Source organism: Myodes glareolus, chromosome 24 (assembly GCF_982192425.1).
Source record: "Myodes glareolus chromosome 24, mMyoGla1.1, whole genome shotgun sequence".
NCBI lineage: Eukaryota > Metazoa > Chordata > Mammalia > Rodentia > Cricetidae > Myodes > Myodes glareolus.
The window spans coordinates 49,517,835-49,543,775 of NC_142049.1; the positions used below are offsets into that span (position 1 = coordinate 49,517,835).

General features: G+C 46.0%; 3 protein-coding genes across 6 annotated transcripts in view; 1 reads left to right on the top strand and 2 right to left on the bottom strand.

The window, feature by feature from the left end:
- Positions 1-2,968, bottom strand: part of Il4i1 (interleukin 4 induced 1) — a 26,139-nt gene extending 23,171 nt beyond the window's left edge. The window contains exon 1 of the mRNA XM_048438124.3: positions 2,831-2,968. The gene's annotated coding sequence lies outside the window, so the exon portion shown is untranslated. The remainder of the gene's footprint in view (positions 1-2,830) is intronic.
- Positions 1-2,971, bottom strand: part of Nup62 (nucleoporin 62) — a 16,723-nt gene extending 13,752 nt beyond the window's left edge. The window contains exon 1 of one of the 2 annotated variants that reach the window (XM_048438130.2): positions 2,831-2,971. The gene's annotated coding sequence lies outside the window, so the exon portion shown is untranslated. The remainder of the gene's footprint in view (positions 1-2,830) is intronic. The other variant, XM_048438131.2, reaches the window with a different exon arrangement.
- Atf5 (activating transcription factor 5) lies at positions 2,767-6,660 on the top strand. Of its 3 annotated transcripts, none has more exons than XM_048438140.3 (3): positions 2,767-2,906; positions 3,891-4,184; positions 5,413-6,660. In XM_048438140.3, exons 2-3 carry the CDS (start codon positions 4,007-4,009, stop codon positions 6,075-6,077), a joined length of 843 nt encoding a protein of 280 aa, XP_048294097.1. In that variant the 5' UTR covers positions 2,767-2,906; positions 3,891-4,006; the 3' UTR covers positions 6,078-6,660. The 3 variants fall into 3 exon arrangements, with proteins under 3 accessions (XP_048294097.1, XP_085538955.1, XP_085538954.1); XM_085682829.2 differs by lacking the exon at positions 2,767-2,906 and adding an exon at positions 3,495-3,710; XM_085682828.2 differs by lacking the exon at positions 2,767-2,906 and adding an exon at positions 3,495-3,690.
- Positions 6,661-25,941: the final 19,281 nt, after the last annotated feature.

The following is a 25,941-nucleotide window of genomic DNA, read 5'->3' on the forward strand; positions in this document are numbered from 1 at the left end:
GGGAGGGGCTCCATCTGTGTGCGGCACTGGGACAGAAAAAGGGTGGACAGACTCTTGGCTGTGACAGATGCACCAAGGGGAAAAAGAACCGCCAGTTACCCCTCTCTGCACTGTCTTTGCAACCTTTCTGCTTATTTCAAAAGTTTATTTTAAAACACCAAATTCACAAGGTGGTGTTGGCCTACCTTTAATCCAAGCACTTGGGAGGCAGAGGCAGATGGATCTCTGAGTTCAAGGCTAGCCTGGCTCACAGAGCAAGTTTCAGGACAGCCAGGGCTACACAGAAACCCCGTCTCAAAGAAGCAAAAAGAAATGAAAAATAAAAACAAAAAACAAGGGAAGGAGCACCACCAGCACTGCAGCATTGTATACAGTCTCAAAAACAAAATGTCACGGGAAAAGGACCAGGGATGCAGTTTAGGTGGTAGAATGCCTGCCTAGCATGTATGATGCCCTTAGGTTCATTCCAGCATTATCTACAGAGGGTATGGTGGTGCACATCCGTCATAGATAAGAAGACTCAGAGTGCAAGGCCAGCCTCAGTTACACAGACAAGTTCAAGGCTGGTCTGGAATGCAAGACCACACACTCTTTTCTCTAGAGTAGAGATGAGGCTCAGTAGCAGAGGGCTTGGCCTGTTAAATGCAAAGCATCCAAATTCAATACCTAATACATACAAGAAAAAAAGTGTAAGACCAGTGATATTTTGAAAGTATGCCAGTGGAGACAGAACACACCCATTTCTGTGTCGGGGCAGCCTTCAGGTAGGTACCTACTTTGTGTCAGTGACTAGCTTAAGCAACACTCCACACAGACTTAACACAGCCCCATCGCTGGCAGGAGAGGACAGAGTCTGAACACAAATCATGTGGTTACAGAACCTGTGCTCAAATACTGGCAGAGGGCAGCAGAGTGCCCACTCCAAGGGGGAGTTGGTCAGCTCCCAAGGACTTTCTTCCTGTAACTTTCAACATCAGTTTTTCGCAGCTTCTTTGAATCTTTTTCTCTTTTACAATCCCAGGGATGGAACCCAGGGCCTTGAAAGTAGCACTGTATCGCCGACCTACAACCCAGTCCATCATAGACTTTATTTTGAAAATCAGGGTCTCCCTAGATATGCCAAGAGCTCACTTTCTAGTCCAGGCAAGTCTTGAACTTTTTTTTTTTTTTTTTTGGATTTTTGGAGTAGGATTTCTGTATAGCTTTGGAGCCTGTCCTCGAACTTGTTCTGGCTTCTAACTCAGAGATCTGCCTGCCTCTGTGTCCTATGTGCTGGGATTAAGGCGTTCATGAGCACTGCCCCCCCCCAATTTTGAGCCACCACTTGGTGGCTTGTGCCCTGACCTTGACTTCCAATACTCCTGCAGGCCTTGCCTTTGAAACTGTTTTCTTAAAAACATATTGAGGCCAGCCAGGATGATCTTGAACTCATGATCTCATCTCCCAAATACTGGCACCTAGTTTATTTAGGTGGTACTAGGACAAAACCCAGAGTTCTTGAGTGAAATAGGCAGGCACTCTACTGAGCTCCACCTCCAACCCATAACGTGGATCTTGATTCAGTCTCAGCTGCTACAAATATGACAGGTAAGCTGACTTCCAGATGGAATGACTAGAGATGGCCAAGGAGTGGGAGCCACACATCAGCCTGGGGAAGGGCAATAGGGCTTCTTTTACTAAATGGGAAATAAATGTCCTATTTTAGACAAGATTGGGGGGGGGTGTCAGTAAAAGACCAAGGACTGAAAGGAAGTCAGAGCAAAAAGAGCCAACCATCTGATAAGAGTGCCGAGGAGGTCAGCAGGGCTGAGCACCAGCCTGCAGAATGAGAGAGGACAAGTAGAGATGGTAAAACCCTGGGAGCCGCCACAGAGACGTGGGCATGTTGTGGATGGCTCAGGGTCTGGGAGGAGAAACTGAGAGGTGAAATCAGGCCACCAGGGTTCTTAACTAAAACAAAATACACAGAAGTATGTGAAATGACTCTGGGTAAAAGTTATCAAACATGATAAGCGAGTTCCATCTCTGGAACCCACATGCTGGGAGAACCGGTTCCTGAAAACTGTCCATTAACTACCACACACATATACAATAAATGTTAAAAAAAAAAATGTTGAGGGGCTGGAGAGATGGCTCAGAGGTTAAGAGCACTGGCTGCTCTTCCAGAGGTCCCGAGTTCAATTCCCAGGAACCACATGGTGGCTCACAACCATCTGTAATGAAATCTAGCGTCCTCTTCTAAATAAATAAATAAATCTTAAAAAAAATTGAGCTAAGAGCCCTGTGCTCTATTTGTGCGTTTAGACACCTGTCTATAAACACTTTTGAGGCATTATCTTGCTGTTTTTGCTTTGAATTCGGCTATGAGGCCTAAGCCAGATTGAACTCGCTATCCTACCATAGGCTCGACCCACGAGGGTTCTCGGGGCGACATCGGTTGGGGAACTTGTGGCAAATTCGTGAACCAGGGAAAGATAACGAGAGCCGCGCTGGTTGCGGGCGTGAGAGAAGAGGGGGTAGGACCCCATCAAACCAGAAAGAGTCCGAACCCCAGGCATGAAGCAGAGGGTGGAGGGTCTGGGCGACATGGCGGTCCCGGGGTCGCCACCGCCCCATTGGGGCCACGCAGGGGCGGGGCGCGGAGGGATCTGGCGGCCAGCGCTGCGCCGCCCCCAGTATATTTGTACCCAGGCCCCGGGGCCACCTCATTCTCGATCTTTTCAGAATCACTTCTCCTAACGCTCCCGCCACGTCGCCTCCGCCCGCTCGGCCTCTGCCATGGCTCTGTAGCCGTGATCCCGTCGTGCCCCTGCCCCGGTTCCGCGCTCACCGCGCCTGCACTCTCCGCTCCCAACGTCTGTTCAGCCGAGGCCGCCGCCGCCTCCTCTCCTTCCCGCAGCCATGGAGTGAGTAACCGCTCTCCCCTCCCTCGCCAACCGCCTTTCCCGCCCTTTCACAGAGCTCGCGGGGCTTCACGGGCCGGCCTCGAGGGGGGGCGCAGAGTGATGAGCCACGGGCGCGCAGGCGCAGAAGAGGGAAAGTGGTAGCCGGCGGGTCCGCTGAGCATGCGCACTTGGCTCGAGGTGTGAGGGAGCGTGCTGTAAGGTCCGGTCGCGCGCCGTTGCGCCTGCGCGGTAGTTCCCAGAGCCTCTTTCTCCCCTGGTGCGCACGCGCATTAACCCACCCCACGGCCTGAACTACGTAGGGCAGCCAGTACTAGTGGCGTAACAATGGCCTGCTTTCAGGGTCTGAGCCTGCGCTAACAGAAAGAAAGGGTGGGGTTTAGAGAGGCGGGGTTCCTTGAGGCGCTGACTCAGGCCTCCAATCAGGCACCTGCTAGGGCGGGGACTGGCTTAGATTGACAGGGATGACAAGGTTTAGGAACGCCTTTAATCAGAGGCGCTAGGGCCATAGGGGCGGGGCCTCTGGGACTTGCTAGTTGAGGGCGGGAACTGAGTGGGCGGGGCTTCTCGCACTGGCTGCAGAAGTCACCTAGAATTTTGAGGGTAGAATGGGATCTAAGAGTGACACTGATGAAGGGCCCAGGCCTGGCCGAGTTCCTCTCGGGACCCCTGCGGGGTCGGTGGACTCTAAAGGGAGCAAAACCTGAAGGAGTATTGATGCCGAAGGGACATGGCTAGAAGAAAATTCCCTTGGGATTCAAATTTTTCTGAAGAGGAGTAAGATGAGGTGGGCAGGAGGTGCTGGAGGTAATTCCCCTGGGAAAACTCTAGGTTTCTGTGTTGAGGGAGGAGACGTGGCGTGGGCGTTTCCACGAATCCCCTTGGGAATGTGTGGAGCCCTGGAATTTGGAGAGAGAAGGGAAGTGCGAGTGGCCTGTGGGTCAAGCCGCTTTTGAGCCAACCCCACCCCTGTTGTCTTCCTCACAGGTCCTCCGCCGTCGTCTTGGTGCCTGTCTTCACCCAGCTGAACAATCTCGGAAACTGCCTCCCAACTGCTCGTGCCGCCTCCGCTGCCATTGGCGCCCTGCGCCTTTGTCCCAGCCATGTCACTCCTGGCGACCCTGGGGCTGGAACTGGACAGGACCCTGCTCCCAGCTAGCGGGCTGGGCTGGCTCGTAGACTATGGGAAACTCCCCCTGGCCCCTGCCCCCCTGGGCCCCTATGAGGTCCTTGGGGGAGCCCTGGAGGGCGGGCTTCCAGGGGGGGGAGAGCCCCTGGCAGGTAAGAACAGGTAGGAAGCAGAGGTGGGTTGAGCTGGAGGCAGGGAAGGGCACAGAGAAAAGGAAGAATTCATGCATTCACGAGATGAGTGCTGAGAGATGAGTGCCTAGCACGGTGCTAGCTGTTCAGGGCTCAGAGCAGGGGACTCCCTAAGCTCATGGAACATCAGGACACTGACAAGAGCCGGAAGTAGAAAACAGCAGCTGGGCGGGGAGTGAGGAAAGATCTAGTTGCAAAGTCACTTAGCCTTCTCCAAGCAGACAGCTTCTGAATGAGTGAGGGTTGAGAAAGGAGCCACGAGAAGGCCTGAGGGTGGTTCCGTCTGAAGCACTCTTCTGACTATATAGCAGATGCTTGGCTCACGCTGGGATGTCGGTAACTAAAGAGCAGGCGCACCTGGTGGCACATGCCTGTAGTTCTCCCTGTTAAGAGGCTGCTCGTCCTCTGCAGCCTACAGGTTACAGGCCAACCTAGGCTTCTCAAAAACAGAAAACAAGAATGAGTAAAGATGGGTGTGAGAGAGAAAGCGATCCAGAGAGAGAGAGAGAGAGAGAGAATGAGAATGAGCCCCCTGGGGAGAGGCAGAGGACTGCCCGCAGCTACAGAGCAGGTCCAGCCAATCTAGACTACACAGAGAAGTAGAAAGGGACTGAGTGAGTAAACGAGAGAAGCACAGGTATGGGGTCCAGCCAAGCAGCCTGTTCCATTGACTGACTGGTTGATTGGTTAATGTGTTAGCTAATTGTTGGCTGGTGAACTCTGGTTCACTGGTTCATCGCCTACTTCATGGGTTACTCAGCAGTATGCTTGGCTGACTGGTTGGTTGTCTCATTCACTGTTAGTGGATCAGTTTATTGGTTGTTTGGTAAACTATGGTTGGCTGATGGATTGGCTGACTTGTTCATTGATTAATGAATTTGTTGGTTGGTTTGTTGTGTGATTGGCTGGTTCATTGGTTAGTAGATTATTGGTCAGTTGGTTAGCTGGTAGAGTCTGTGACTCACTGATTAGTTGGTGAATTCCTGGTTAGTGGATTGGTGGGTAAGCTGGCTGTTCTGTTGACTGCTTGACTACTTGGTGGGTGAGTGGGTTGCTTGGTTGGTTGCCTGGTTCGTTGCCTGAGTTACTGGTCTGCTGTCAGGCTGGCTGGTCAGTTGTCACATTGAGTGAGCACCAGGTGGGTAAAGCACAGACCTCAGGGGCCTTCTATGTTCCCCTCCATCCTCAGGTGACGGCTTCTCTGATTGGATGACAGAACGGGTTGACTTCACGGCCCTCCTCCCTCTGGAGGCCCCTCTGCCCCCAGGGACCCTCCCTCCACCATCCCCAGCACCCCCTGACCTGGAAGCCATGGCATCCCTGCTCAAGAAGGAGCTAGAACAGATGGAAGATTTCTTCCTTGATGCCCCGCTCCTCCCACCACCCTCCCCACCACCAGCACCAGCACCCTCCCTGCCCCTGCCCTTGCCCCTGCCCACCTTTGACCTCCCTCAGCCTCCTCCTCTGGATACCCTCGACCTGCTGGCTGTCTACTGCCGCAATGAGGCTGGGCCAGGCGATTCAGGCTTAGCAGCCCTGCCTGTCCCCCAGCAGCCGCCTCCTCCTCTGGCCCCTCTGCCTTCACCCTCCCGCCCAGTCCCCTATCCTGGTCCTGCCACCACCCGAGGGGACCGCAAGCAGAAGAAGAGAGATCAGAACAAGTCAGCGGCTCTCAGGTACCGCCAGAGGAAGCGGGCAGAGGGCGAGGCCCTGGAGGGCGAGTGCCAGGGGCTGGAGGCTCGGAACCGGGAGCTGAGGGAGAGGGCCGAATCGGTGGAGCGGGAGATCCAGTACGTGAAGGACCTGCTAATCGAGGTGTACAAGGCCCGCAGCCAGAGGACCCGAAGCGCCTAGGGTGCAGGTCCAGGCTGGAGGAGGGAGGTCCATTATCCCTCCACCACCAGCCTTTCTCCAACCCTCTGTTTCACTCTCCTGTCCCATCCACGTCTGGATTTCCCCACCTACCCCCATTGCGGGTTATTTGGCTTAGTCAGTTTCCGTAGCCCTTCAGTGCAGCTAAGGAGCCAGGCCCTCAGGGAATTTGAAGACCCAGCCTGATCCCTGGTTTCTGGAGCCTAAAACAAGTGTGTTTTTGCAGGTAGTCCTAGTTGGGTGTTGGGGGGGCTGCTGAACCTGGCATGGAGGTAAGGCAGGAAGCCACTCAGGGTAACTGTGGATGAGACCAGTCAGGGAGGGAGGGTTTTAATGAGGGGACATGGGATCCAAGTGATAAGCCAGCCAAGGGAAAGGAGCCGTCTCCTTGGAGCAGGAGATCTGCTGTCCAAGGAGAGGAAAGGGTGGCTGTAGTTGGTAACTAGCGGTCATTTTAGCTCTGGGAGAGAATCAGTGTTTTGTAAAGGTGTTGGGGAAGGGTCGCGTCTAGTGGGGCTGAGCATCCAGGGGTTATGGGCACAAATAAAATGCAGAATTTCCTGTGGCCTTGTGTGTCTTATCTTGGAGGGGAGATGCTGGAGAGAGGGAGCCATAGGCGGCCATAAAGACAAATGAGAATAAACCAAAGGGCTGGACTGAAGCTCCACAGTATGTGCCTAGCATAAGAGAAGGAAATTGGGTGTGGGTGCTCAAGACTGCAGTCCCAACATTTGGAAGGCTGAGGCAGAAGGATTGCTCTAAGTGTGAGGCCAGCCTGGGCTACAGAGTGAGCCCATCTCTAACAAAACAATGAAGCCAAACAAAAGGTAACTAGCAATATTTGTTCATTGTCAAGTACATCCACTTGTCAAGACCATGAGATGTGATCAACCCATTCGTAAAGACACAAGTGCCATGCACATTGAGACCGAGGCAGATAGCTGTTGCACTGGCAACAGAAGAGAGACAAGCCACTGGTGATTGGAGCACGTCCACACTGAAAAGGAGGCCATCAGACAGGGCGGGAGCACTGTGGTAGTGGGCAGAGGGCCTAGGAGGACAGCTCCATAGGTTAAATGCTTGTTCAGTCTCCAGAATACATCCAAGTACACAGCTAGCAGCGAATGTTCACACTGCTCTTCCAGAAGACCTGAGTTCAGTGCCCGGCAGCCACCTGACTGGTTCATGGCCTTGCAGCAAGCAGTGTCTGTCAGTGAAATTACACTCTAAGGAACCTGACACAGGGAAGAAGTGTCCTAATGAGACTGAGGAAGCTGGCTATGAGCCCAAGAAACAAAGGCTCCAGAGAGTGGGCTCCCAAAGCAAGATCTGACCTTGGTTCCCATTCCTGGGAAGGAGTCAGTCTTTAGGGTAAGCACCTGCAGAGTCTTGTCTGCTTGAGGGATCTGTGTTCCCATAGTAACTGGCCAGCCAAGAGGTACAGTTACGTTAGTGTGGTTTATAGTGGCCATGTTGAGCCGGCCAGAACATCAGTTTGACCTTTTGAGGAGTTGGAGACTGAGTTCTGGGGTCACCCACAGGAATGTTTGAATCTGTGCAGCATTCCTGCAGACAGACTATGGGTCACGGCTGACAGTGATCCCTGTATGGAGTCTGCATTGCTACAGGAGACTCCCAGTGTCTCCTGAGCTCCTCTTACCAGGTCACCTATGGACACCCTACCCTGGTTCTGCTCTGCTCTCAGTGACAGATGAGGTCCACTAGCAACTATCTGCATAAATCCCATCATGGCTGGGGAAGCCCTGTGTAGCTGGTGTCCAAGAGGTTCTGGGTCCAGTTTGAAGTCCATGCCTATGTTTTACAGGATGCCCAATACTGTGTTTGCAAAGAGGAGTGAGGAACAACAGGGGAGGTCAGTGTGGAGCCAAGCCCTGGTCCGGCTCACTGGCCTGGGTGGCCTTAACTCAGGGAGTGTGGAGAGTGAGCTTGGCCTCGGGATAATCCAGGTTTAGGACTGTGTCCATGTGCTCCTGAAACAAAAGCCTCTTAGGGGGTGGGGCCCCCAGCTCAGGTGGGAAAGTGCTTGCCAAGCAGGCACGAGGCTCTGGGTTCTAACCTAACCCTGCACATGCCAGGCCTGGTGCGCCAGGCAGGAGGATCAGGAGCCAAAGTTTCTCTTCAGTTGTAAATTGATTTTGAGGCCATCCTGGGCTACACGTGACCTTTCAAAAAACAAGTCTCGTGGTTGCCACGGCGCCAGAGTGTGGGTTCACGTGGGTCTGTGAAATGGAGACTCAGAGGCACACTGAGAATGAACCTACCTTCTGCAGCTGCAGGGCTTCCAGCCTCGGTGGACTGAAGCAGTTTCCCTTTGCCGAGGGCATTTTTATTTTTTCCTATATTTCCACTTTAGCCAGTAGATTTCCATAAATGAAGCTTTCAAAAATACAATGCCAAATGCAATACCAGATTCAGACAGTACCATGGTTTGCCGGGTTGCCCCCCAACCAAGTTTTGCATAGGCTTTGTATCCATGGGAAACTCTCAGACAAGATTCACGTAGGGCAACAGAAGGTATCTGTAACACAAAGAATGGATTGGGCTGGGTGACAACTCTGGAGCCAGGCCAGATATGGCTGCTCTGTGGCAACACCAGGTCAGCGTCAGTAGGAAACTGCCACAGAAGGCTATGGCATCATAGATCTCTGCACTGTCGTCAGTGCGTGACCCATGTGGCGGGAGAAGAGGGTGTATCCTTCCTCATGACAGCTGCCTCCCTGCAGCTATTCACCCTGGGAAAGGCGGCCACTCAGTGCATGGGAAACTGATGTCTCTGCCATCCACCAACACCCATACCCACAAAAGAACAGAGTCAATACAAGCTATTTTGCCACTGGCCTAAATGAACCAGGTAACTCTCAAAGGGACTCTGCTGTGGGACAATGGTCTTGTACCTGTCACTTGTATTGTTTTAACAAAACGCTGATTGGCCAGCAGCCAGGCAAGAAGTAGAGGCGGGGCGACAAGAACAGGAGAATTCTGGGAGGAGGAGTCAGTCTGCCGTTGACACAAAGGAAGCAAGATGAGACTGCCCCACTGATAAAAGGTAACAAGCCAGGAGGCTAACACAGACAAGAATTATGGGCTAATGTAAGTTATAAGAATAAGAAGCCTGAGCTAATAGGCCAACTGGTTTATAATTAACATAGACCGTGGTGTGTTTCTTTGGGGCAGAATGGCTACAGGATTGGGCAGGACAGAAACCTTTGGCAGCAGGACTTTGGGACCTCCTGCTGGCTGGAATCCAAGGAGGGTACTTGGGCCACTCTAACCATCTGCTGTGAGGCTGAGGGTTAGCCAGTTTCGCCTTGTGTGGTGCCCTGCTGAGCCATGTGGGATTCTGAGATGACACTCACCTGGGGCAGGCAGAAAGGAACCAAAGCAGCCCCCCTGACTGACCCTACCTCGTTAGGGCTTCCCTGCAGAGTAGAGGTTTTGTGAGGAGCAGCCTTCAGCATGGGGCGTGAACACAGGCAGCTGTCTCAGCTCTGGAGGACAGACCCTAGGACCCTGTGTGAACTTCTGAGACACTGCCCCCTTGATCTGCTCAGGCACCACAGAGCAGAGGCCCCTCCCCATGTTTTCTCCATTCTTGGGGACAGCTATTTATAATGAACACAGAATGCTGGCAACTGAATTATTGTACAGCTTCATTCTCAGATAGTGCTGTCCTCTGTCCCTTTCTGGGTGTCTGAGATGCCCAGGGAACAGGTGTTAGCGTGGAGATCCCTGAGGAAGTGGGAATAGAGTTTAATCTTTTGAATTTCCTTCTCTGTTTTTATTTTATCCACAAACACCATGACTGTAGGTGTATTTTTCTGTCCCTCCTGCCAGCTTCCAAATCACAACACAGAGACTTGTTAATTCTGAAAGCTTGGTGGTGTATACCTATAATCCCAGCATTCGGGACGCAGAGGCCAGCCTGGTCTACAGAGTGAGTTCCAGGACACCCAGAGCTACACAGAGAAACCTGTCTCAAAAAAAAAAAAAACCCAAAAAAACAAAAAACAAAACAAAAAAGCCCTCCCAAGAAGAAGTTTAAAGTCTCCCAGTTGCTCTTATAAAAAATAAATAAATAAATAAATACTTCAACAGGGAAGAACATGGCACGGTCACAATCAAATCAAAATCAAACTCTCAACTGTGTAAATAATGTAATGTCCAATGTCTGAGATCCATTCGCGATTTTTTGGGATCCTTTAAAGGACTTGGGCCCCTTCTCTGGCTCCATCTGCAGCACACACAGCTAACCTAAGCTCTCACAGGCCCCACTCCGCCCATTCTGCTGTTCTTGGTGCTCACCCCATGGAACTGGCATCTATAAAAGGTCTCCTGCCACTCAGGCTGCACCTTCCCCGACAGCCTCTGTGGCCTCACAATGCCAAGCCTTAGCTGCTCTCCATGACCCCTTCACACCTTCAACACTAGTACCACCCGGGTGGCTTTGAAACTCCCAGCACCAGGTACATCCTTAGCTGTCTCTGGAGCACAGCTGTGTACGGACTCTAAGGAAACGCTTCCCAGAAGCCTTCACTTCAGCTATGCTGCTCTTGTCTTCATCCCTGGTCTCTCAGGATCCAGCTGACCAGCCATCAGTGCTGTCCCAGTGACACAAAGGTCTCACTTTAAGGGTGCTTGCTGGTCTCTTATTAATCATAGCTCACTCTTCAGCCCCAACTGACCAGACACCACGAATTCTTCACACAAAAGGCCCAGTAACGTCTTTAAACTTCCCCCTGAAACTAGCCAGGCCTCCATTGTAGGTATCGTCTAAGCTCCTCCGGAACAGTCCACTGAGGTCTCAACATGCAATGGCTTTTCTAATCCAAAGTTCTAAAGTCCTTCTATAGTCACCCCTCCCCCAATAACATGGTTGGATCTGTCACAACAATACCCTACTATCCTGATACCAAATTGTCTTAGGGTTTTCTATTGCTGTGATGAAACACCATGACCAAAAGCAAGTTGGGGAGGAAAGGGTTTATTTGGCTTACAGTACCACTTTGTAGTCCATCATTGGAGGAAATGAGGGCAGGAACCTGGAGGCAGGAGCTGATGCAGAGGCCATGGAAGGGAGCTGTCTACTGGCTTGCTCCCAATGACTTGCTCAGGACCACCAGGCCAGGGAAGGCACCACCCATAGTGGGTGGGACTCTTGCACATCCATTGCTAAGTAAGAAATGTACAGACCTGGCAATAGCCCAGTCTTACATAGGCATTTTTTTCAGAAGAGGCTCCCTCCTCTCCAGTGACTAGTTGCGTCAAGTTGACATAAAATCAGCTAGCACAGACCCCACATCTTGGTTCTCCTTTCAAAGATGAGCTTGGGAGGCAGGGACACCAGGAGGTCCTTTGTTTCACTATAGAGAGCCCATCCTGGGCTGGTCTCTGGGCAGAGTCACTCTTTGAGTAGGGCTCAAAAGGGACTTGGTTAGGCAAGCTCTCAGGCAAGGCACTGAGATTCCATTCATCCCTCCACTTGCTGTCAGTCAGCTAGCCAGTGCCATTTATTTGCACTTGGGATACTTAAGTCCCTGAAGCCAGGGGCCCATTGCACCAGGCTCTAGAAGCTCTCAGCTCTCGGAATAGAGGCTGATCCTGCGGGGCTTCCACCACCTTCGATCCCAACACTCAGCAGCTCTCATAGCTCTGCGCTCTCAGCAGCTATGAGCAGACAGCTGCAGGCAGCAGCAGATGATGGAACGTTCTCACGTGAGTGTCAGTCAGACCTTGGAGACAAGAACTGACAGTCTCTGGAAGTAATGTTACATCTATGGGGCATAGGGTGTCTGGGACCCTTGGTCCTTAATGTCTATCAGCTGCCTAGAATTTTCTGGTGTAAGAAATAATGATCCTCACTTTGGAGTAAGAGTATTGGAGACGAAGAAAGCAAAAAGGAAGTGGCCTACTTGATGACTTTGCAGTCAGCCTAGAAAGGCAGGTGTAGCAGGCCACCAACCAGCTCCCAATCATGACACAGAGACATTAGTCATGAACACTCAGCCTTAGCTTGGGCTCATTTCTGGCTAGCTCTTGTAACTTAACCTATTTCTCTTCTCCTACGCTCTGCCTTGGAGTTTCTTACCTATCTTTCCTTCTGTATGTCCATCTTTCCTGTTTCTCACGTCTGGCCCGCAGCTGCCTGCTGCCTGTTTTCTAGCCCTGAGTGCGTCCCTCTCTATCTCCCTTATGTGGTGATAGTTTGTTTGTGCTGTAACAAATAAAGCTTGCCTGAAGACCAGAGTGCAGAGCTAGCCACACTAATTAGTCATAGGGGAGGTGGCACACATCTTTAATCCCAGCACTCCGGAGACAGAGGCAGACGGATCTCTGTTAGTTCAAGGCCACTCTGGGCCACACAAAATTGATTCAGGCTATAAGAGAAACAGAGCCAAGCAGTGTTGGCTCACACCTTTAATCCTAGTGCTTGGGAGTCACGTGCCTTTAACTAACACTAGGGAGGTGGAGACAGGAAGGGATATAACTGGGCAGAGAGAGGCAGGTGGAAGGAGACAGGAGCTTGAGGCATCCAGTATGAGGATTCAGCTTTTACCCCAATATCTGACTCCAGGTTTTTATTATTAAGACCAATTAGAGGGGCTGGAGAGATGGCTCAATGGTTAAGAACACTGACTGCTCTTCCAGAGGACCCAGGTTCAATTCCCATCACTCACATGGCCGCTCACAACTGTCTAAAGATCCAGTTGCAGGGGATCTGACACCTTCACACCAATGCACATAAAATAAAAAGTTAAATAAACCTTTAAAAAAAGACCAATTAGAATTTGATCCACAACCTTATTCCTTTTCTCATCTCTCTCATTCTCTCCTATTTGTTCTCTCTGTCTGGCAGCTCCACCTGTCCCTTTCCTGCCTAGCTATTGGCCATTCAGCTTTTTAACAGACCAATCAGGGGCCTTAGGCAGGCAAAGTGGAACAAATGCAGACCTCTTTACCTAATTAAATGTAGCATAAAGAAATGTAACACATCTTACATAGTTAAAGTAATATTCTACAGCATAAACAAATATAACCCATCTTTGCCTAATTAAAATAATATTCCACAACAGGCAGGTGTGATGCCTGAGCACAGACCAACTTCAAACTACATTCATGCCTCTTCCTCCCTTTTTAGTAACCAAGAGAGCACAATCGTACATGCTATGCAGGCCTTATCTCTCCCTTACATTGGTCTTTTCCTTAGCAAAGAAGGTAAAGTGTGCAGAGTTTGTCTCTAGCTTTTGCAGAAAGTTTGTTTTAAAGCTTATTAGATGCGCTGTCTTGTAGACAAGCTTGTCCATGAATAATCTTCTGATATAGAAATAAGGTAAAAGGATAGATTATTGAATCTAATTCAATCCAAAAAACAACTGTTAATCTCAAAATATTTTACATTGGTTTGGATTTTAGCTTATTGATATAAATTTAAGATTAATTTTGTTATACTATATATATATTCATATATATTTACTCTTGCTTAAGGTATTGTGTTTATATAGCTCAATTAAAAATATAAGGTATAATTAAAAATATAAATTTACAAAAATACAGTTAGTCATTCATAATAGTCAAAGTTATAATAGTCATGTTAGGTTTTCTTTTTTCTTTTTTAAATTTTATGATTTATTTATCTTTTATTTTATGTGCATTGGTGTGAAGGTGTCAGGTCCCCTGGAACTGGATTTTCAGACAGTTGTGAGCTGCCATGTGGTTTCTGGGAATTGAACTCAGGACCTCCAGAAGAGTAGTCAGTGCTCTTAACCTCTGAACCATCTCTCCAGCTCCTCATGTTAGGTTTTCTACATATATAAATATATATTTCAGGTAGATAGGTATTCTTCAAAATGTTCAAAAACACACAGAATATGGCATTTAAAATGTTTTAATAACTTAAACTTTTCGTGATAGTGAGACATGTATACTCCTGGCAGCACCAGTGTACTCCAGAAAACATGATGGACATCAGAAAAACTCTGTATGGAGTTTATTTTCTTTATGGCAAAAGCTAGCCACGTGGGCAAAGAAACTGACCTTGTTTCAATTGCTGACAGTTCCTGTCCAAACTAAATTAACCATCAAGACACTGCCCCACAGGCTAGCCTGATCTATAAAATTGCTCATTTAGATTCTCTTCTCAGGTGATTCTAGGCCATGTCAAATTGACAGTTAAAACAAAGCAACACAAGATGAGATCTAGGGCCTTGCCAGTGCATGGTAATCAGGAGTTCTACCATTGAGCCACACCCCATTTTCTCACTGAGGGATCCTAGGTGGGGCTCTCTACAGCCGAGCCATGCCCCAAATCCAAGGTGTGTGTGTGTTCTGTGTACAGGTGCACACACCCATGCACATGCATGGAGAAGGCAGGGTGAGACGTGGTATGTGTGTGTGTGTTCTGTGTACAGGTGCACACACCCATGCACATGCATGGAGAAGGCAGGACAAGACATCGAGTGTCTGCTGTCTTCACTCTGATTCTTGAATCAGGGTCTTTCATTGAGCCTGAAGGTCACCTTTCCGGCCAGTCCTGGGATATGCCTGTGGGGTTCCCCACAACCCCACCCCAGTGCTTGAGGTTTCAGGCACATGCAGCCATACCAAGGTCTTTATGTGGTGCTGGGGATTCACAGGGCCTCGTGCTTGTAGAGAAAGCATTTTTATCCATGGGCTCATCCTTCTGGGTCCTTGTGGTTTATTTTTTCTATCTTTAAATTTTTGATTTGACTTTTAAATGTTATGAGTGCTTTGCCTGCATGTATGTGCACTGTGAGCGTGGCTGATGCCTGGAGAGGTCAGGATGCATGGATACCCTGGAACTGGAGTAGCGGATGGCGGTGAGCTGGACCCAGCCAGTTCTCTTCATTACTGAACCGTCTTTACACCCACTCACCCCTAGCTGTGCTTCTTTTAAAGATCTGTTAACATTCCTGAGTCTGCCTCTGTGCGGCCGGAAGCCCCAGCCCTTTCTGGACTTCTCTTGAGTCTTCTCCTGAGCTGAGCAGTGACTTTGGGATCTTCCCTTCCGCAGAAGCCTGACTTACTCTGTCAATTGGGAGCCTTCCCAGCCTGAGTTTAGCAGCTGTCTGCTGTGTGCTCGCTGAACTGCCATGGTTCACCTGCTCGACCACCGGGCACAGGTCTCACAGCAGTGCCCCAGAGTTCCTGCGGCCAGCACTTGGGAGGCAGAAGCCAACAGTCTTGTGAGTTCCAGGACAGAAAGAGCTCCACAGTGAGACCCTGTCTCAAACCAAACCCCACGGTGCCTGTGACGGCAGCAGCCCAGGTCTGTCTCGCTGTTGTGTAGCCACTTACAACCAGCCCTGAGCTTCTGTGCTTCCTGGATTCTGCCGTCCTGATGGCAAGGGCTCTACTGGGTTTGCCGATGGTTTTGGTGTGAGGGACCTGGTGTGGGTTTGCAGGAGGAAGGCTACACAGAAGGAACGTCCCTTTCCCTTGATCACCTGGCTGAGGAGAATGTTGGAAGGGCGCCACCATGTGCAGCCCATCCTTAAGGATTGGGGTGTTGTCTTCCACAGGATGCTCTGCCTTCCCCCTTACAAGGGATTCTGGGGTGGGGTGTTTGTGTGTAGGCAGGGTATTTGCACACGAAGGCCAAGGGCCACTTTGGGCATCATCCTGGGCACTGCATACCTTGTCTGAGACAGGATTTCTCTCTGTCTGGAACTTGTTCATTAGGCTGGATAGCAAGCAAGCAGAAGAGTGTGAGTGGGTGCCACCATGGCCTGGCTTTGCTCTTTCTTTCTCTTCTTTTCTCCTTTCTTCTTTCAATGCAGAAATGTCTCAACATGTAGACCAGTCTTCCCTGAAATTCACAGAGAGATCTGGGGGTTTCTGCCTCCCCAGTGCTCGGATTAGGTATGTGTTACCAGGCCTGGCTGAGCTGGGTTCTGGAGCTAGAACTCAGGTCTATTTGTCTTCAAGGCTGGCACTTACCAGTTGAGCACAAGAAACAGGCTGCTACCAGGTGGTGGTGGTGAACGCCTTTCATCCCAGCACTCAGGAGGTAGGGGCAGGTGGATCTCTGTGAATTCGAGGCCAGCCTGGCCTACAGAGCAAATTCCAGAACAGACTCCAAAGCTACAGAGAAACCCTGTCTCAAAACAAAAACAAAAACAAAACAAGAAACAGGTTGCTGCAGGAGGCTGTCACCAGGATCCAGCTCAAAGAAGACTTGAGGGACTCACTAGTGGGTGAGTCCAGCCCACTGTAGCATGAGGAGATCTAACTGGTACACAATAAAAACCCAGAGTCAGATATTAGGGGTGAAACCTGAAAGATCAGAGAAGCAGAGCAGCCAGCCACTGGAGTTCTGATCTCTACAAAATCTCCAGAGCGGAAAGAGGCTGAGCTCCTGTGTCTTCCTGACTCATATTCCTCTCCTCACCCAGCCATGTCACTTCCTGTCTGTCTGTACAGACCTCTATGGCTAACTGGTGGCTAGCTCTACCCTGCTCTTCAGGCAAGCTTTATTTGTTAGAGTACATACAAGATAGCACCACATTTCCCCTTTTTGTCTAAAATAAAAAAGGTTGTAACCAATATCAGAAAAACTATATACAATATACAATAACTATATACAATATACAATAACTATATATAATATACACAGGCAATAAGTACATCAACAATGTCTGCATTTGACAAATGAGCCCAAAGGATTCTATCCTAATTTGCATTACCAAAGCTATCTTTTAATGTCTCTCAGTCTTATACACCTCTTACTGAATTTCTTTTCTGAATCTGGTAAGAAGGAAAGTTGTAACTAACTATCTAGTCTTCAACTCCCTCAGAGACCAGAGAAGGAAATAATATTACCTGAGTAAACAGGAAGGACAAGTGAGCAACTTCCAAAAAATGTTAGAAATGACAGAAACAGCTGACTGCCTGGACTGTCATCCAAGGTTCCTCTGCAACGCTGAGCATCCATTTTTGACCTTTGGGCCTAGCATATCCGATAGACTTTTCTGTGAAGCAGGGTATTCTGAAGGACTGTTCCTCCTTGGCAAAATTTGGCAGTCCCTCCCTTCTGTGTCCCTCTTGTCCAATTAGGACAGCAAACTGTCAGCAGTTGAGGCAAGGGTACTTTCTTGCCCAGTGGCTTACTTGTGTCACAAAGAAAGTAAACTCCATGTGGAGTTTCTTCAATGCCCATCATCTTCTCTGAAGTAGATTGTTGCTGCCAGGAGCCGCTATATCTCACTGTCATAAAAAAGAAAAGAACTAATGTTATTAAAATATCTTTTTATTTATTTTAAAAAGAAAAAAACAATCTTCTTTTCATTTTACATAGAAATTCCAGTTCTCATATTAAAATATCTTAAATGACATATTCTGTAGATCTCTGAATCCTCTGTTTGAGGATGACAAGATCACCTGTCTATCTGAAGTATATCTGTTTGCCCTAGAAGACATACCTAATGTGACTACAAGTCTGATTGTCATGACTAACTACTAACTTGTACTTCTTTATATCCTAATTAGTTGGTAATAATAATTTTCAAGGACTAGAAATTTGCATTACATTGTTAAATGAGGTATATAGGTACAAAACCTTGAACAAGCTTAGAAATGTATATACAGAATGTTCGAACAAAATTAATGTCAAATTTGTATAAATATATAAAGATCCATATCAATGTAAAATATTTAAAACTACTAGTAGTTGTTTTCTTGGTTTAAAAGTAGATTCAAGGGGCTGGAGAGATGGCTTAGTAGTTAAGAGCATTGCCTGCTCTTCCAAAGGTCCTGAGTTCAAATCCCAGCAACCACACTGTGGCTCACAACCATCTGTAATGAGGTCTGGTGCCCTCTTCTGGCCTGCAGGCATACACACAGACAGAACATTGTATACATAATAAGTAAGTAAATAAAATTTTTTTAAAAAAGTAGATTCAATAATTTACCTTTTTATCCTATTTCTATTCCCCCCTGGCTTCCATTTTGAGGTCACATGTCTTTAAAGTACACACGCTGACTTAATTTGTAGGTTTTTTTCTATTATCCAATGTCTTTCTGCAGCTAAATTCCTTTCTCATTTGCCTTTAGAAAATTCAAAATGAGGGATTGGAGAGATGGCCCAGCAGTTAAGTGCTCTGACTGTTCTTCTAGAGGACCCAGGTTCAATTCCCAGCACCCACATGGCAACTCACAACTGTCTGTAACTCCAGGTTCTGGGAATCTAATGACAATGCATATAAAATAAAGTTAAATAAAAAATTTTAAAAAAGAAAATTCAAAATTAAGAAAGTATTATGCAATCTATTCCTGGGGGGGTCTTTATTACCCCTTTCTGTTTATTTAGCACATCCTTTAGAATTCAATTTGATCTTTCTATAACTGCTTACCCTATAGTACTGTGTGATATATCTGTAATATGCTTTATATTGTAATATGCAAAAAACAGTTTCATTTTCTTAGAGACATATGCTGGAGCATTGTCTGTTTTTATTTGTGCACCTATAACCATGATGGTCATAACTTCTAATCAATGTGTGATCACTGAATCAGCCTTTTCTGAGCTCCAAACAGATGCCCATTGAAAACATGAATAGGTACCAATGGTGTGGTGTATAAAGGTGTATAAACTTTAATTTTCCAAATTCTACAAAATGGACCAAATCCATTTGCCAGATTTAATTTCTTTGTGTACCCTTTGGGTTACTTCCTGCAGGCAGTGGAGTGTGGTGGTATAAGTAACAAGGAAGACATTTCCTTATAATTTCCTTGTCTTGTTGCCAACTGATAGAAAAGTCTTTTTTTAAAAAAAGAAAACACTTTCCCTACTGACATGATGCTTTTAAATGAAATTCTGAGGTCTTCAGCACATTTCCTACCAATAGCTGATCAACTTCTTCATTCCTTTGTGCTAGAGGGCCTGGCAGACTGTACGGGCTTGGATTGTGATATGTATGTGGATGGTCCCTATTCCTGATTATTTCTTGTAACTGAATAAATAATAAAACCAATACTGTATCATCTGGTATAAATTCAACAGTTTCAATATGCAAAACAACTCTTTGTGCATATTGTGAGTCAGTAACTATGTTACGAGGCTCCGTAAAATCCATTACTGCCATGAGAATAGCATATAATTCTGACTTTTGGACAAAATTATAAGGGCTTTGAGCCACTTAGCCTAAATTTTTTGATTTGTCACCTGCTCTTCCTGATTTATTTGCATCAGTATAGAATGTAAGGACTCCAGCTACTGGTGTATCCTGTACAATGCAAGGGAGGATTTGGTTTGTTCTGTTTATAAATCGAATTTCCTTGCTTTGGGGGTAGTTGTTGTTAATCTCTCCCAAAAAACCACTACAAGCTGTTTGCCAAGGTTCACTTTCTGCCCATAATTTGCTAATTGAAGAAGTTTCAATTTTTCTTTTCCACATAAGTTTTTAATTTTTACTCTGTTTATGTGTTAAAAAGATCAATTCTAAGATATGTTCATTTGCATTAATATTCATATAGTAGAAGGCATAGAGGGTAAAATAACCAGAATGCAATCAAGTTCCGAATCCAAATAATCCATGTGTACATTCTGTAATTTCTTTTCCACCAAAGCCAATTCTCTTGGCCTATCTAAGTCCTTGGCACCATTTAAGATTTTGAACAAATTACTCAGTGCATCATTTTTTACCTCAATAGTGAGCCATAGATTGGAAATGTCTCCTAGTAATCTTTGAAAGCCATTAATGGTCTGCAATTGAGCCGGATGTGATGGTGCATGCCTTTAAACTTGGGAGGCAGAGGCTGCAGATCTCTGTGAAGTTCAAGGACAGCCTGGTCCACAGAGTGAGTTCCAGGAGAGCCTGGACTGTTACACAGAGAAATCCTGTTTCAAAACAACCCAAACAAACAAACAAAAGTCCTCAATCAATCTCTCTTAATTTGTACCTTTTGGGGTCTAATTATTTATAGAACTATTTTATATCATAAATAATTAATAAAATCTCCTCCTTTTATTTTTTTCGGGAGCAATTTGTAATCCCCAACAAGGCAAACTTTTCTTTATTTCTTCTATCACTCTTTCTAAAGTATCTATGTTTGTCTCAGCTAGTGAGATGTCATCCCTGTAATGGTCAACTGTAGACTGAGACAATTGCTTACGTATCATTTCCAACAGTTGTCATATAGAATATTGGTACAGGGTAGGGCGATTTATCATTCCCTGTGGGAGAAGCTTCCACTGATATATTTTAACAGGCAATTTTTTTCTGTCCTTTTCTTGTAAAGATATAAGGAAGAAACAATCTTAAATCAGTAACCATAAGAGGTCATTCTTTAGGCAATAGAGAAGGCAAAGAAATTCCAGACTGTAGATAGCCCATTGGCTAAATCGCCTTATTAGCAGCTCTTAAGTATGTCACCATTTTCCATTTTCCAGATTTCTTTTTATCAAATACAGGAGAATTCCAAGGACTGGTTCATTCTTCAATATGCTGAGCATTTAGCTGCTCCTGTTCCAAAGCCTGCAGTTTCTCTGTTGTTAAAGGTCATTGCTCAACCCATACAGGTTTGTCTGTTTACTGTTTTAAAGTTAGGGCTGTGGGTGCCTTTGAACGATTAGCATACTCCCAATATCTCTTCCCCTACCTCCCTTCCTTTATTATCTATTATTTTCAACTCTCACCTCTACACCAATGATACTCACCTTTCTCCTGTATCACTGGTCACACGCCCATGTGTTATCTGTTTTGCATCCTAAGCTATGTTGTAGTGCTCTCTGTCAAGGACCAGCCAGGACTGGATTCATACGTTCCAGGGAAGAAGCATGAATTACTAAGCAAAACAAAACAAAACAAAACAAAACAAAAAACAAAAAACAAAAAAAAAATACAAAAAACAAAAAAACCAGAGATATGAGAGAGATAAGAGACGAAACAGAGAACAGCATCAGGAAGGAAATTCAGTGAATACTGAACCACCCTTTTATTTTCCACATTTTTTATTGATTTTATTGAGCTCTACATTTTTCTCCTCTCCCCTCCCTTCCTCTCCCCTCCCCTTCAACCCTCTCCATGGTCCCCATGCTCCCAATTTACTCAGGAGATCTTGTCTTTTTCCATTTCCCATGTAGATTAGATCCATGTATGTCTCTCTTAGGGTCCTCATTGTTGTCTAGGTTCTCTGGTATTATGAATTGTAGGCTGATTTTCTTTGCTTTATGTTTAAAAACCACTTATGTGATATTTGTCTTTCTGGGTCTGGGTTACCTCACTCAATATGATGATTTCTAGATCCATCCATTTGTATGCAAGTTTCAAGATGTCATTATTTTTTTCTGCTGTGTAGTACTCCATTGTGTAAATGTACCACATTTTCCTTATCCATTCTTTGGTTGAGGGGCATTTAGATTGTTTCTAGGTTCTGGCTATGACAAACAAAACTGCTATGAACATAGTTGAGCACATGTCCTTGTGGTATGATTAAGCATCCTTTGGATATATACCCAAAAGTGATATTACTGAGTCTTGAGGAAGGTTGTTTCCTAATTTTCTGAGAAATTGCTATAGTGATATTCAAAGGGGTTGGACCATCTTGTACTTCCACCAGCAATGTAGAAGTGTTTCCTTCATCCCACAACCTCTCCAGCATAAGTTATCATTAGTGTTTTTGATCTTGGCCATTCTTACAGGTGTAAGATGGAATATCAGAGTTGTTTGGATTTGCATTTCTCTGATGGCTAAGGATGCTGAGCATTTCCTTAAGTGTCTTTTTAAAAATATTTATTTATTTATTATGTATACAATATTCTGTCTGTGTGTATGTCTGCAGGCCAGAAGAGGGCACCAGACCTCAATACAGATGGTTGTGAGCCACCATGTGATTGTCGGGAATTGAACTCAGGACCTTTGGAAGAGCAGGCAGTGCTCTTAACCACTGAGCCATCTCTCCAGCCCCCTTAAGTGTCTTTCAGCCATTTTATATTCCTCTTTTGTGAGTTCTATCTTTGGGCCTGTACTCCATTTTTTATTGGATTATTTGTTCTTTTGATGACCAATTTCTAGAGTTCTTTGTATATTTTGGAGATCAGACCTCTGTCTGATGTGGAATTAGTGAAGATCTTTTCCCATTCTGTAGACTGTCGTTTTGTCTTGTTGACCATGTCCTTTGCTTTACAGAAGATTTTCAGTTTCAGGAGGTCCCATTTATTAATTGTTTCTCTCAGTGTCTGTGCTACTGGGGTTCTATTTAGGAAGTGGTCTCCTGTGCCAATGCGTTCAAGTGTACTTCCCAGTTTCTCTTCTATGGGGTTCAGTGTGGCTGGTTTTATGTTGAGGTCTTTGATCCATTTGGACTTGAGTTTTGTGCATGGTGGTACATATGGGTCTATTTTCATTCTTCTACAGGTTGATATCTAGTTATGCCAGCACCATTTGTTAAATATGATTTCTTTTTTCCATTTTATATTTTTTGCTTCTTTGTCAAATATCAGGTGTATTTGTAGGTGTGTGTGTAACATGAGGGCTGGCTTGTTGGGGTTTCTGTCCTGCCCAGTACCCCAACAAGCCAGCAAGTCCCAAGGAAAATCAATCACACAGAGATCTCTATAAGTTATAAAGCTGATTGGCCCATTAGGTCAGGCTTCTTATTAGTCCTTGTAACGTATATTAATCCATTATCATTATCTATGTTAGCCACATGGCTCAGTACCTTTCTCAGTGTGACAGCTCACATGTTGCCTCTTCGGTGATCTGGGCAGGAATGCCAGAGGAAGCTTCCTGCTTCCCAGAATACTCCCGTTCTCTTTGCTCCACCTCTACTTCCTGTCTGGTTTTCCCGCCTATACTTCCTGCCTGGCCAATCAGTGTTTTATTAAAATATGATTGACAGAATACAGACAATTCTCCCACACCATGTGTGGATTAATATCTGGGTCTTTGATTCGGTTCCATTGGTCCTCCTGTCTGTTCTTGTGCCAATACCAGGCTGTTTTCAGTACTGTAGCTTTGTAGTGTTTTCCACATTTTTATACCCCATTCCAAAAGGGGAGGGAGGGGCAACAGACTTTTATTAACATGATAAAAGGAATAAACAGAGCATCTCTGACCTTTGGTCAAGATAGAGCTGATACACCTCTATACTCAAAATATTAATTAACCACTCTAGGTCAGGATCTCTTGTTTTGTAGCCACTTGTTGTCAACAACTTTGAAAGAGCAAGACTAGTTCAAACTCTCTAACTTCCAGTCAAGGTGGACGGGACTCACATCTATGAGCCTGACAAGAAACACTGTTTCTAGGAACACCTTGTTTACAATCCCTTTTTAAGGTGACCTTGTTTACCACAGTTGAAACACTTGACATTTTGATTTTTTTCAAACCTCTGGAAATTACCTCTCTTATCCAAGCATCATCACAGTCATGAAATTCAATTTTGATTGTTATCTCAGATCCATTCTTTCAAAGGTGTTGATTGCAGAGAGATATTTGATTCTGAGGACTGCTAAGCTAAACCAACATACATATTTTAAAGATATCTTGACTTCAAAATTTGAGTCTACAAATATGCTCCTTTGGAAAAGAGGTTCTGCTTTTGTTTCCACAAAAGATGAGAACTTATGGATTCCTTGCAGACTAATGTGGTTTGATGGAACAAGATCCCCCCTGAAAGATTACTGAAAACCCCTAAAATTACTTTACCCAACAAAAAGCAGGAAGCAGGTTGGAGATAACAATGCCCAATTTCCCTAAATATTGTTTATATGTAATGTATAATTAAGAAATACAGGTTAAGGGCTGGAGAGATGGCTCAGCCATTAAAGGCTAGGCTCACAACCAAAAATATAAGAGTTCAGTTTCCAGCACCCATGGCTGTTTCTCCATCCATCAAAAAGAGACAAACAAACAAAAAATCAAAAAACCAAAACAACAACAACAAAAAAGAAATACAGGTTAATAGATAGTCATCTATAATAGTCAAGCTTGTAGTCTTGTTAGTTAGATTTTCTAGAAGTACAAAGATATATTTCAGATGGATAGGTATTCTTTAAATCTTTCAAAGACTAACAGAATATGGCATTTAAAATGTTTTAAGAACTTAGGACTTTTCATGACATGAGACACATCTGTCTCCTGGCAGCAACAATTGTTTCGAGAGGATGATGGACATCAGAGAGGCTCCTTATGGAGTTGGTAGCCATTGGGCAAGAAACTGCTCTTGCCTGGACTGCTTGGTGGTATGGTGTATGAACTGGACATGCAGGACCTACAGAAGAATGACTGCTGAACTTGCCTAAAGGTGAGATGGTCCTTCAGGTTTTTTGCATCATGAAAGAATTGCCAGACATTCTGCAGAATACAGAAGAAATCAACTGACAAACTTTGTCAGTATAAGGCACAAGAGATCTTCAAATTTCCTGCTTCAAGGAAAAGTATGCCAGAAACTTTGGGCCTGTAGGCTGAAGATGGATGCCTCTATGTTACAGAAGAACTTGGTGTGACTGTCCAGGTAGCAAGATGTCTCTATCAATTATAGAGTTTTGGAAGTTGCTTATGATGCACTTCTTGTTAACTTAGGTAATGTTACATCCTTCAGGGGTCTTTGGTGGAGTTGAAGAATACATAGTTAGTTTTCCTTGGTTATGATAAGGTAGATATATTTATTGTAACTGTAACTCTTGTTGATACCTGTTTTGTTATAAGTAATTTTACTATGTTAAAGTTAAAACCTTCCTTTTTATTAGACAGAAAAATGGAGATGATGCTAGAAGTCCTGTATATGTGTTGCTTTTGTTGGTTAATAAATAAAGAAGCTATTTGGACCTATGGCAGGGCAGAATAGAGCTGGGTAGGAAAACTAAACAGAATGCTGGGAGAAAGTAGGTGGAGTCAGAGATGCATGTAGATGCCAAAGGAGAAAGATGCCTTTGGGAGCCTGCTGGAGCCTTGCTGGTGGCCACAACCTCATGGTGATGCACAGATTAATAGAGATGGGTTAATTTAAGATATAAGAGCTAGCTAGCAATATGCCTAAATAATCAGTCAAGCAGTGTTTTAATTAATATGGTTTCTGTGTGATTATTTCAGGTCTGAGCAGTCAGGAATGAACAAACAGCCTCTGCCTGCATCTGTGTGGGGGGCTGTGCATGGGTGCTGACGTCAGCACCACTGTCACACCCAGGGCCTTGTGTCACTTTATTTTTTTGATGTATGGTCTCTCACTGGCTTGGACTCACTGATAGGTCATGCTGGTCAGTCAGTGAACTCCAGGGGTCCTCCTGCCTCTGCCTTCCCCAGCAGGGTTCCAGATGTGCACAAGCACACTTTTCCTCTGGTGGGTTCTAGGAATGGAACCCACATCCTCACGTGCCAGGCAAGTGCTTTACCAAGTGAGCTGTCTCCACAGCTGCTTGTTCTTTAAGACGGGGGTCTCAGGAAGCCCCGGCTGGCCTCAAACTTGCTATGTAGATGAGGATGATCTTGAATTTCTGATCCTCGCCTATATGTCCCAAGTGCTGGGATTATAGGTGTGCACCAGAACAGCTGGTTTTATGCAGTACTGGGGGTTGAATGAAGGATTTTGTGAGCTACTGACACCTACCTCAGGATTTTGACATTGCTGTCACTGTGACCATAACTTCTACACACATCAGCTCCTGACGTGGGGCTGTGCATCAGTGCCCCAACCCGGTTTTCCAGGTGACTGTTGGAGGACACATGTGGTAGTGTCGTGGATGCCTGCAGTTGGCCTGTGCCACATGTTCTTTGGGGCCTGGCTTTCCCTATGTATATATATCCAAGCACCCAGGAGGCTGAAGCAGGAGGATCAGGAGTTCAAGATCACCCTCAGCTACACAGTGAGT